This window comes from Aquarana catesbeiana, linkage group LG01, assembly GCF_042186555.1.
Source record: "Aquarana catesbeiana isolate 2022-GZ linkage group LG01, ASM4218655v1, whole genome shotgun sequence".
In the NCBI taxonomy this organism is placed as follows: Eukaryota; Metazoa; Chordata; class Amphibia; order Anura; family Ranidae; genus Aquarana; species Aquarana catesbeiana.
Window position 1 is genome coordinate 197,218,769 of NC_133324.1, and position 13,007 is coordinate 197,231,775.

The 13,007-nt window shown below is 39.0% G+C and overlaps 1 protein-coding gene across 7 annotated transcripts in view; it reads right to left on the bottom strand.

Annotated features, from left to right (window-relative positions):
* The window catches only part of SEMA6A (semaphorin 6A), a 288,045-nt gene that overhangs the window by 173,359 nt on the left and 101,679 nt on the right, over positions 1-13,007 (bottom strand). For all 7 annotated transcript variants that reach the window (XM_073624659.1, XM_073624661.1, XM_073624660.1 and 4 more), the window contains exon 2: positions 4,951-5,087. In XM_073624659.1, coding sequence (XP_073480760.1) covers positions 4,951-5,050 — 100 coding nt within the window. In that variant the 5' untranslated portion in view covers positions 5,051-5,087. The remainder of the gene's footprint in view (positions 1-4,950; positions 5,088-13,007) is intronic.

Genomic DNA, 13,007 nt, shown 5'->3' on the forward strand with positions numbered 1-13,007 from the left:
GTGCTAAAAACCAATAGGTGACATAGTGGACATTCAAGAAAAGGAAAACTAGAGAAAACAATAGCTGATTCACAAGGTTTTACTTTCAAGTACCTTTTTTTATTTTCTCACCATGGGTTTCAGGAAATTTTTTAAGAAGCTTAAAGGGTTTCAAGGATCATCTTTCCTGACCCTCCTCCTCCCCTGACTCCTTCAAGCATCATTTAAGATTTATGGTTAGAAATCTGAACCAATCATTTGATAAATTGCTTGCATTGACATTCTCCGTTATGAGAACTAAGCTTATCCCAAAGGATTCCCTTGAACAAAACATGTTCTTTGAGAGGTAATATAATACCTAATAATATGCACAAACAGAAAATTCTAAACAATACAGAAGTACTCAAGAAAAAGGAGAAATTCAAAACATAATTTGCATTTCTATTAGAATCAGCTCGGCAAAGTGTGTGAATGATGGTATTGATTCAGCTTTTTTTGTAAAGTGCCTTATGATGTGTTTCCACTTCTCAGAGCACTTGACACATTTTCTAGGCAGATTAATTCAATAAATCTAGCAATAGAAAGATCAATCCCCGTATCTGACATCAGAGTGATGATTCAGTGATTAAGGGGTGCCCCTAGGAGATGAGGCGTGTTTCTGACCATAGGATAATCACTGTGCGAGCGAATTCTCCCCTTTTGTCAAGGTACATTGCTCTGTCCATGAAAAAGAGGTGGGTCCCGCCCAAGGCAGCATTTGACTGATCAAGGTAGAGTCGATTTAAATCACTAGTAAAAAGGCTTGATTCAAATCATAACTTTTAAAAGAGCAACTGTCATCTGTCACGCAGCGGCTCCTCCTCCTCCTCTGACCCGCTGTTGACTCACCGACAGTCCCATTCACTTTAATGGGACAGCTGGTGCAGCAGCAGTGACACAAGGTGAATGGACGTGGTGGCAGCAGGCGAGTGGATGCTCACTAACAGGCGCTGCCATGATGGATCTGAAACGACAGGTGCTCTTTAAATGTAAAGACATATTCTTTCTAGTAAGGCGATGTGCACAGTAGTGGCTACATAGCAACCAATATTTACCTTGTACATCCTGGCACATGAGCCCATTTGTGGCTGTCGCCCAGCACCAGTGTCCCCAATTGTCACCTCCGTTTGGAGGGGGCTCTCTTGCGGTCATGATCTCCCTGGCGTAGAAATATTGAATCTCCTGAAGAAGCGACAGTTCAAGGGGTTGTAAAGGTAAAAATTTTTTCACCTTAATGCATTCTATGCATTAAGGTGAAAAAACTTCTGACAATACCGCCGCCCCCAACCCCCCCGTTTTACTTACCTGATGCCTCGAAAGTCAGCTTCGCGTTCCCGACATCTATTCCTCCGCTCACACTGGCCGCTGATTGGCTACAGTGGATGGATTGGAAGCAGCGCAGCCATTTGCTCGCGCTGCTGTCAATCACATCCAATGATGCGGCGCGCTGGGGGGCGGGGCCGAGTGATACAGTGAGCGGCTATAGCCGCCGGCTGTATCACGGGAGCGCGCCCGCAAGCACTAACCACCATGCGAGGGAGCTCGCATTAAGGTGGTTAATGCTTGCGGGGAGGAGCTGAAACAGCCGCCGAGGGACCCCAGAAGACCAGGTTCGGGGCCACTCTGTGCAGAACGAGCTGCACAGTGAAGGTAAGTATAACATGTTTGTTATTTTTAAAAAATAAAAATTTTACCTTTACAACCCCTTTCAGGTCGCGAAACATGTAGAATGAGCAACTCTTTTTAATCTATGAGGACTGTGGAAACAACCAAGAGGAATACATACACCTCAGTGTGGGCATTTTTTCAGTATTGCCCCACAGGAAGTATATGACTCAAGTATATCCTCCAGGATAAACCACTGTATCCCATATCTTTTTATAATTAATGTGTGGATTTGCCTTTAGTAAATCAACCCCAAGGTGTTTTTATTTTTATACGTTTTATAACCAATCCTCCTGGAATAAACGAAGTAACATACTTTGTGTTAAAAGGCCGTCTGTTGGGAATGTGCTCACTTCGTAAGCAGGGAAATACATATGAATACAAAATGTATGATATAAAAGAGCAGTTTGCATGTTAAAATTAACTTTAATTGAATAGTTTATTGAGAATGAGCCTGGATTTGTTCATTTTTAATTTTACCTCTATAATTTCATAAGCATGTGGTATGTGTGTTAATTTTCCCTGTCTCTATCATTTTAATACATGTAATTGAATTTGCGATTATTAATATCACAATTACAGCTTAACACTGGCAGGAAAGCAGGTTTTCTTAATAGACAGCGATCTCTGTGGCTTTGGAGCTGTGAGTTTTCTCTTGCTGAACCAATTAGCTGCTGCTGTATATTCAGGACACTTTGGTTCATTGTTTAACGGGTGGCATTTTAGAAAGTTAAACCTAGACAACATGCTAGCACCTGGTATTCAAGTGGCAATACTTTAAGAACAGCATGAAGGCCACTCTGTGCAAAGCCAGGATAAGCTAGAGGAAAGAGTGCTTTTCAGTAAAGTCTATTCTGCTTGTAGATAAGGCTGGGAAGTAGGGGCCTGGCCATGTACTTAAGAACCTATAGCTTTTAAGAAGGTTAGTAGAAGAGATTAGCAGTAGATATGCCAAGAGATTATCCCCTGTACAGACAAAAGAACGTTGGAGTCTGCAACTTAAAAATACTTTCCTTACAATTAAAGTTTCAAATCCATCAAGGGATTTTAGTGTACTTTTATTGTATCACTATTTTGAAACTGAAAGTTATTTAGGATTTATAAAAACAGAGAAAAGCTCCCACATTTGTACAATGTATTGAGATTAGGAAGTGAAAACCTAACTTCCACAAACTGCACTTCACAAAGGTTTGAGAGACTACTTTGAAGGGTGACTTATCTCTACTGGCAAAATAAAGAGGTTCTCTTTGCTCACACTAGTCTTGTTGGAATAGAGAAGCAAGTCATTTATAATTTGGGCTACATTATCTCACACACAGAATTACAGAGCTTTATTATTCAACTTAGCAAGGCAGAAAAAACTATTGTGCTAGCACAAGTCACTGGCAGTGTATGAATTACTAGAAAGGGGGAACTCGAATAAAAGCACATGTATGTGCAGCTGTGTAGGATACAGACCTGTCTAACACTACAATAATATATAATAGAGGACATAATCCCAAATTTCTAAAATGATAAAGAGGGACACCTTTCTTCTCATAGTATATAGGCATGTCCCTGCCATGGCCCAGTTACACGAACCAGAAAGATCTTATAAAGTATGCAGGAATTACTTGGCTGAACCACACAAGTGCTTTTTTAACCTCTATTTTTTCTTTATTTTGGCCTTTCAAAATAACAAATGCAGTAAAAGGTTTAGTAAAGTATAACATTTTGGCAGTAAAATAGTACTCTATGGATAGTGATTTACACATCAGACCAAAGAGGGATAACGGAGGATGCATGAGGGACATAGGAACTTCATCTCAAAAGAGAGACAGTCCACTCCAAATGAAGGACAGTTGGAGCTATGGGATAGTACTAAACAGCGCAGCATTGTAACGGAATATTAGGCGCAAAGTGAGTATGGGCCCTATGATGCAACTACAAGTGTCAGCCAAAAAAGCACGGTTCACTAGCAATGTGGAAGCTTCTATTGATCCCACTATCCTATTTAGTGAAGGACATCCCTAGCAGATGTGTAAAAGTTCCTGACACTTGTGATAACATCATAGAACGCCAGAGTCAGTGGAGCAGAACGTACAATCCTGCAGCGTCGGTAGTTGTGTTTAATGCTATATCCTAAGTACAACAATTCTTACCATTTTAGTCTCCATGAAACTAGAACACATTCTCTCCACCATGTCCATAGAACACAGCTAAGGAATGTTAAGCTTCATTTCCATGAAGGAATGGCATCCCTTTTACAAGCCCCAACCCACCAAGGTTAGTTTAAAGGTGAGCTCCAGGAAAAAAAAAAAAAAAAAAGATGAAATACAGAGATCTGTTTTACCAGTCAAAGTTTCTGCATTTCTGTCCATCCTGTTCTAGGACGTATAAAGTTCTTCACACACAGCAAAACCCTGTCTGGCAGGGAAGGCGAGCTGCAGTAATTAGCACGTCTTGACTTTTCCCCCCCATGAGTGTACAGTGAACAAATCACCAACAGATAATCTCATTTATCTGCTCTCTCCTCCTGTCAAAATGCTCCTTAACATATGAGAACTACAGCACAGCTGTTTCTCCCTCTACTGAGTACTATAGCAAACTCCCTCTGTTGTACAGGGAGCATGAGGAACGGATACCAAATCAAATTCAGGTACTTACACTGCCCAGGCTAAAAAAATAAAATACATTTATTGATATTTTATTGAATAGAGGAATGCACTCTGTTGCATCCTTTAAATCTACCAGGGGTTCAGCATTAAAGCGGTGGTAAACCCCCTGCAAGTCAATGTCATAATCTGCTAGTAGGCATTGCCTACTAGCAGATTATGAAAGACTTACCTTTTGAAAACAAAGCCTTGCAGCTCACAGGGCTTCCATTTTCACCCAGTCTTCCTTCCGGGTTTGCGAGCTGCGGCCACCTGATTGATCGAGCACTGATGTCATTACTCCCACGCAAGCACACGGGGGTCACGGCCATGGCACGCCGTTCATTGAGGGCGCAGTGAGCATGTGTTGGTGACATCACTGCCACTGCTTAGGTAAATATCTCCTAAAAACTGTACACATTTAGGAGATATTTACTGTACCAACAGGTAAGCCTTATAGGCTTACCCGTAGGTATTAAATACAAAAAAACACCTTTACTACCACTTTAACATACACAGCAGACTCCCAGCCCATAAAACGCTGCCTCTGTAAACTGCTGGTATCCTTATAGCCCGATTGCTACCATAATACATTTGCTTTAATGATGTGTGTTCAGTAAATCATTTTACTTACAGTTGCCATGCGAAATACTGATTGGCTCAGAATCTTCTGGGAATCCAGCCCCAGCGAATTGCAGTAATGTGAAATATAGCAGCAAAGCTTCTGACCTCATAGTAGTGTAACTTGAAAACTTTACCTTTCACTTCACCCTGAAAAAAAAAGTTCTCATTAAACTTTCAACGAAAGCAAGTGAATAAGACATCACACATCAAACATAATTAATGTTAATTTTGTGAAAAATGTAGGTGGAAGACGCACAGAATTAATTCCGAAATCGTGTTCAGAAAATAGGGGCAAATAAATTATAAATGTACTTTTATTTTATATACAGATACAAAAAAGTGCTAATTTCTTATTCTCTTTCAAATGTCGATTGCCGCAGGAAACATGTATATAGTTTAAATTTTCAAAAAGCATTTGTGCATACTAAGAGTAAGACAAAATAAAACAAAAAATCTAAAACATAGTGTGTCAAAAAAGGGCCTCGAATGTCATCCTTCTGATGTTGTTGACAAATTCAGTACATTAAATTCTGAAAAAAGTTAAACAATCTGAAAAATTTAAAGCAACACAAAAAATTTAAGTAAGCATGCAACAGCAATTGTTTTTTCATTGGAACATTTTACATTTTGGCACATAGATTTTAAATTCTATAAAATCCACCCATGCCCATGTGGAAGTAGTATGTTTCATATCATGGCTTTCCTTTACTGCATGCTCCCCTTTACTCTATAAGAAGAACAGAGGAAGGCATCTTAAAGTTGGAGGCTTTTTTGTTTGTTATAGAAGTCCCATTTGGGGTTTCTTAAGCAGCTTCAAGGTTCAAAAAATAATATAATATAATATAATATAATATAATATAATATAATATAATATAATATAATATAGTGGTCATCCAACAAATAGGACTTGCACAGGATCACTAGGATTTCATTATGAGCTGCCAATTCAGCCCCGGTTCACACATATGCTATGCGGCATCCCGCGTGATTCCGGTGCCGCTTCCCGCATCACATCTCCCTCGCAGGCAGTTCACACTGCCCTCTATGAACCGCTGCGGGTGCCAATACACAGTTAATGACACCCTCAGATTGGTTCACAGATCGCAGTGTGAACTGTGAATTTGGACAGGAATCGGATCTGATGGGTGTGAACACCCATGGAATCGGATTCCAGTGCAGGGAAAAAAAATAAAGAAGGTTCCTGCACTATTTTCATGCAAATCCAATGTGAGTTCAGCCATACAACTGTATGGCTGAACTCGCATTGCACAGACTGTACATCGCATTTGATCGGCACAGCAATGCGGTGTAAATCACATGCGATGTCTGACATCGCATTTGTGTGAACCCAGGCTCAAAATCACTTTAAAATGACTTTAAAAATTACATTAATAAGTGTATATGAGACTTTAGCGATTGGGTTTCCCTATACTTTAAGCTAAATAGTCCCCTATGACTGTGGGCTCTACAGCATGACGTAGGCTGACCAGTTATCAAGTCTACAACAGCAGGCACTTTTTCTGGTTGCAAATTCTTCAGAAACGTAATCACCCAAGTAGGTGTGAGGGCAAAACCAAAAAATAAATCTTAAGACTTGCTGAAGCCTATCCAAAGCAGCCAATATTTTGCTAAATCCTGGTCTGAATGACATTTTGGCATAGGATAGAATTAACCTTTAAGACACTCCTGTCAATATGCATGCATGAGTACAATAAAGTACAGAAAACTTCAAAAGATTAATGCTTTTTATTCTCAGTCAATTGTATTCAATGCGGGGGCGTGGCCAGCTGCCGTGGAGTATGGCCGCAGAGTGACAGAGCTCTGAATCCCACAGGCAAACCAGAGTGATTTAGAACATCCCCTAAGCCTCGGATCACAGCGTTTTTTCCTCCCAGACCTGCGGGCACATAGTGGCAACATGTCCAGAAAGAGAAAAGACACTGGCAAAAATCAGCAGAATGACCGGATTTCTTTCACCAGTACCGCCGCATGTACACACAAGATGGCGCCGGTAAGCACGCTGGTAAAGCACACAGCAGCCACTCAGAACAATGCAATACTGCACAACACTATTCCTCCAATAAGCACAAGCCACATCATGGGCAAATCCCTCACTTCAAGTCATCCTCCTCCTCCTCCAGCCCAGTTAAAGCAAAACAGCAGAACCTACAAAAGGCTGATACAGAGAGAATTGAATGGGGAAACAGACATCTCTTTCAATGATACCAGGGAACTACAGGACTCCATCTTAGAGTTCCCTACCAAGAATCAACTTGTGATTGACATGACTTTTAAAAGACATGCTTGTTTCACTTTGCAGCACAATCCATGCTGATATTTTATCCCTCACAAACCACTTCAAATCTGAAATGAAAGCAGTTGATGGCAGAGTCTCCCATATCGAAAATAAAATGGGTGAATACGCTGATACAGTAAATGAAGTGATTGATGCTCACAATGCAAGTGATGACGAACTACAACAAATTAAAGCCAAAATTGGCCGATCTCGAAGATCGGTCAAGAAGAAATTAGAATCCGTGGGATACCAGAATCAACAAAACCACCTGAATTATACACCCATTTCCAAAATTGTATTCAATGTTTCCAGTCAGATTATCTGTTAGAATAAAGTCACGGATGAGCCTGCTGTGACTCACTTAGCATTTGGTGTGCAAAATAGTGTGCCGCGTGTTAATAAACCTCCGCGATGCCATTTACAATTAATATGACATAAATGCACCTGCCTGACCTTTTTTAGATTGCTCTGCAAATGATCTACCAAACAGGCAATATGGTGCATGAGCTTTATAACTATAGCGTGCGTATTCCTCGCTACTGCTGAAAGTGTATGGGCAATTAACATGATCAAACATTTAAAAGATCACAAGTATAAAAAGTCCACACTTTAGCTAAAATCCTAGCATGTATTGTGTTACTTTAGACAAGACATATCAGGTAGATTTTTATTGCTAGAAGAACAAGCCATCCATTGAAAATATTTTCTCATCTCTAATTCACACCACACCATCCTGGTCCACAGCAGTGAATTAAATGCATGCATGTTGTGTAGTAAATGCTCATTAAAAAGGGGTCAAAAATTGTGATTGCAGCATTTTCAGGAGCGCAAGAAGATGCATTGGATGCCCTTAAGAAACGATGGCACCACATTGCACTAATGCATCTAATATGCACTGGCATGTTACTGCAAAGTGATATTAATGGGCCCTAAATGAGCATACAGTCATCTTATCAAAACATTTACTAGGAGCCATTGTGCTAGGTTTATATGTCTACAATTACACGAGATTATTAATAAATCAGCTGACAGTTTCCAAAGCACTTTCTGTACAAATGTATCATCCTATTGCCTGTAATGAAATCACCAGAACCAGGGAGCAGGCATTTATTGATGGTGACTGATGGGTACCTTTACGGTTACATTAAAAAAGCCAAAATGTGCCCCTACCACTATTTTTAATCAAAAAATTTGACACAAAAGCATCCTTTATCCATCATCAAATACGGTGTAATAGTCAGACTTCAGAGTGATCGTGGAGGAAATTGTACATTTTAAACAGACAAGTTCAGGCATAAATGATAGAAAGGTATGATTTTATTGTACTTATTGAGCTTACGGCATGAAGCTATGTGTTATTTTGTACTACACAGGATTATTATGGCTTTTGATGTCTTATCAGCTAATACTGTTATTGCCAAGGAAGCAGGCTTTATTAGACACATTATTTCATGGCGTGAAGGGCTTCAAAAAGGACCGATGTAATTAAATGTGCATTTCCAGTGCTCTGAATCTTTAAATATTGATAATATTATCAATCTCTGAATATTTAATATTATTTCAATGGTTTACTGTACACCCATTTATAACGAGGAGGAAAGCATGTGAGTAGATTTTTATTCTAGATTCCAGTTTGCAGTAAGTGAATTGTTTCGTGTTGGTTGCTCTATTTATATGCCGCATTAGGCTAAGCAGCCAATATAGTCTTTCCCTGAGGGTTTTTGCTTCCTTCTGTATGTCAACATTTAATGCTGTCAACAAGTTTAGAACACACATATTGTGGAACAGACAGACATTGAAAGCAGCACAGAGAGATCTTTCACGTTCTATCACCTAAGCTGCATACATCTGCTTGTGTAATTGTTTGAGCTGTGCCTTCGAAAAAATTAATCTTAATCTTACATTGGCTTTGTCATCTCGTTACCCCTTAGGAAGTTGGAATTTAATGATCACGGACAGCGACTACAAGAATTTCTGCTTAGGTCAGCCATGTTGTTATTTTCTTACCAAGGACAATGATTATTGAATTGTGATGCATGCAGAGTTTAAGGGCACTTCCCTTTTCTGCAGAGACAAGGGAGCACAAGATTTTTCAATTCACTGGAAAACCTCTGCATCAAATTAACCTTTCAAATGATCACATGCCTGTTAGAACTTGGAGTAACTTGTACTCTATCCATTACTATAAAAGCAAAATTGTTCACATTTCAAGCAGAAATTAGGTTGTGTTCGGACACTCTGTCCACAAATCGGAAATAGTTTTGACTCAACATGTGGCCGTAAGCATTGCAATTACCAAGCACCTGAAGCCACAGAAATTTTTCTTTCTGACTTGGGCAATTTGACATCTGGATACAAAAAAAAAAAAAAAGTGGTGACAAGACAATCTCTAATCGGTCAGAGATTTTCTGAATTGTTTGAAGACCTTATGCCAATAGAATATGTTCATCATTTGGGATCACTTGTTTTTCCTACAATAACCGAATAGCAAAAATAAGCTAGTCATAAACTTAAAGGGGTTGATTTACTGAAGGCAAACAGGCTGTTCATTTTGCAAGGAATTTTTCCCTAGGTTAAAAAAGCTGGCCATAGATGGATTAGTTGTTTTCATTCAGCCAGCAGGTTAGAAGAAAAAAAAAAAAAAAAGAAGGAAGGAGGAACAGATTCCTCCATCCACCTAAACCAGGTGAATGGAGGAATCCCACCCCCCAACCAGGACATTGTATTCTAGCAGTTTGATTCTTTGCTGTCAGAACACACTGCAGGCACTGTTCCCAACATCTCCATTGAACAGAAATCAACCTAGTGTTTGACTATGGCCAGCTTAAGATGAAGTGCTGCTGACTTCCATCACCCAGTCATGGCCAACAGCCATTTTTCAATTTCTTAGAACTTGATTGTGTACACTTTTTTAAAAGTGAATTTTCAGCACATTTGCTAAGCTAGGGGAAAAAATCCCCTGCAAAAGTTAACAACCCATTTGCTTTAGTAAATCAACCCTATGGTACGTACGTACACACACACACACACACACACACACACACACACACACACACACACACACGTGTGTGCAACCCAAGCAAAACAAATTTTTAAGAAATTTTTAAGAAAAGAGTAGAGGTGGGAACAGGACCAGACACCTCTAGAGGCAGTGTATGGACAAGGTCAGTGTATGGACAAGGTCAGTGTATGGACAAATGTATCCAAATAATCCTCCCAAGATCAGTCAGCTGGAGTATAATGAGCTCGTGTGTATGGGTAGCTTCAGAATATTTATGGGGCCTGCAGACATTGGCATTGCTGTTCTAAAGGTTGTTTTTCATCTGAACAACTCAGATGCAGCCAGTAGTCTTCTACCTCAACAAAAGGTCACTCAAGATAAATGTGCTTCATTCAAGGTTACCCAGTGGATGGGTTTTACAATCATCTAATGTCTACAAGTATTTTAGATTACTTTATAAATTCAACTTTGACAGGGACATAACACTTGAATTAGGGCTCCTAGATAAACAACTGCCTAAAAAGACAATGTCTATAGCAACCACATTGAAGCTTCTGAAACAAGAATTTGGCTATATTTGGGTATATTCCAACCTTAGGAGAAGTAGGTCCACAGGGTTTCAGGAATACACTTAGTTCTGCACTCCTATGAGTGACTGAGTGATCAGTGGTCTTTAATTGCTCGGTTCTCTGTGCTAGAGGCGGTGGGGGACAGATGCAGCATCGACAATAGGCAAGTATGATAGTTTGTTTTTTCTACTGCCACAATACTTTTAATTTTCTTTGTAAAACAACCTTATCAAATGTCATATTTTTGTGAAGAAACAATTTGCACAGTTCTGGTCCTTTGGTTGACTGTTGTATTTAGGCACACTAATCATGTTGACTAGTGGATGGGTCACAGGACATCAGTCATGTGACTAAGCCCTTTATATTTACATACACATCTACATTTGAACGTTAATTGACTATTGGAAAACTGATGTTAACAGTACAAATTTATTTCCTGCAGTCATTGTATCTAATGTGACAAGCCATTTCCCTTCTGCCTTCAAGAACTCCAGCTATAATCAAGAACTCTTTCAACACTACAAGACATTGCTTGAGGAGTAAATCATTTGTAATACAATGATATATACACATTATTATAATATATATATATACACACACACACACACACACAGACAGATTATCTACATTTTCATAAAGCTCCACCATTTATATATGGGCTATTTGTTCACCAAATTTAATAACAAACAAATACATCAGACGTTACGAAGACTGTTTTCAATAAAGTTGTTACAAAATATCTGTTGGATTTAATTTATGGCGATCAAGTTCGCCATGTTCAAGGACGGCTGTAAGATCACATACGGAATCAGAAAACACATCAAGATTCCCATGTTCAATGATGGTGGCAAAATCACATACAAAACCAGAAAAAAAAACCTATTAAAACAGAATTAACAGGCTTTTTTTTTTTTTAAAAAAGTGGGTTGGGGATTACTTCTAAAATTCAAAACCTTTAAGCAACCTATTTGGTTCAATTCAAATATGATTTAAAAACGACTTCAAGCAGCAAGGCTCTTTTATGGTAATGTGTCCACAAACAAGAGTATATTCAGAAGATCGACAGTTTACAAACAACTGAAAGATAAAACATGCATGTAAAGTGTGAATGTTTACCGGCTGTGGGTCTAATCTCTGGTGAACCCACACAGTACCCCACCCCCCCTCCATTTCAAAAAGCTTGTGGTACTAGGTGTCTGGCACATCCACATGATATTCAAAAGACAGGCAATCATGTTAACCCCATTTGGTGAAATCATTTAGATAACCATCATGAATTTTCAATATACAAGTAAAAAGTGGCCTGAATTTTTCCTAAAGGAATAATGCTGAGGATCTGCATTCTCATATGCATTTCAACACCATTACTGTCAATATTGTACCAATCTTTACATGCATGCCAATGTCTAAGTTCCACATTCTTTGATTCTCTTCTGTGGTTCAAGTAATCTAGAATGTTCCCCACCAGGAATATTTTAAAAAGTCAAGCCAAATGTTTTCCACATTTTCCATACACACATTTTTCATCCATAGCAAGAATAGAAATAAAAAAATGGCTTCCACTTTTTGATATAGCATCCGCTATCCTGTACTTCTCATGTTTTCTTTAAGAGATGCTTTTCAATCAGGAGGATGTGGAGTCGGAAGAAAATCCCAAGCCAGTTTAAGTCAAACAATACCTACTTATTCTCTTCAGTGACGAATGTACCAGGTTTATATAACAAAATATAAAAGACTGGTTCTAGGTTGCAAAATCTATTGTGCATGTTGATGACAAACAATGCATTTTCAAATGCAACCATTTTCACCTTAACACCTTCAGAAAGAACAATGGAAAAATTATATGGATAATGTGACAATCACTTGAATTCATTATACAATGATCTGAACATTTACCAAGAACCAAGAAGATACTGCTGAGGCATGCGAATTTGTATTCTCATCAGAATAATGGTTTTCAACGTCATTGCTCCCAATATAGTAACACGACAGTCTTTCCATGCAAGCCAATATCTAGCCACATGCCCTTTGATTCTTTTTTTCTCCAATTATCTAGAATGTTTCTCATCAGTATTTTTTTTAAAGGCAAGCCAAACGTTGCCAGTGTTTACCCCATTCTTTATACACAAAACACAGCATTTATATTTCCTCCCATACCATACTGCTGGCACTACCACTGTTACATCCTACAGGGCCTGCTT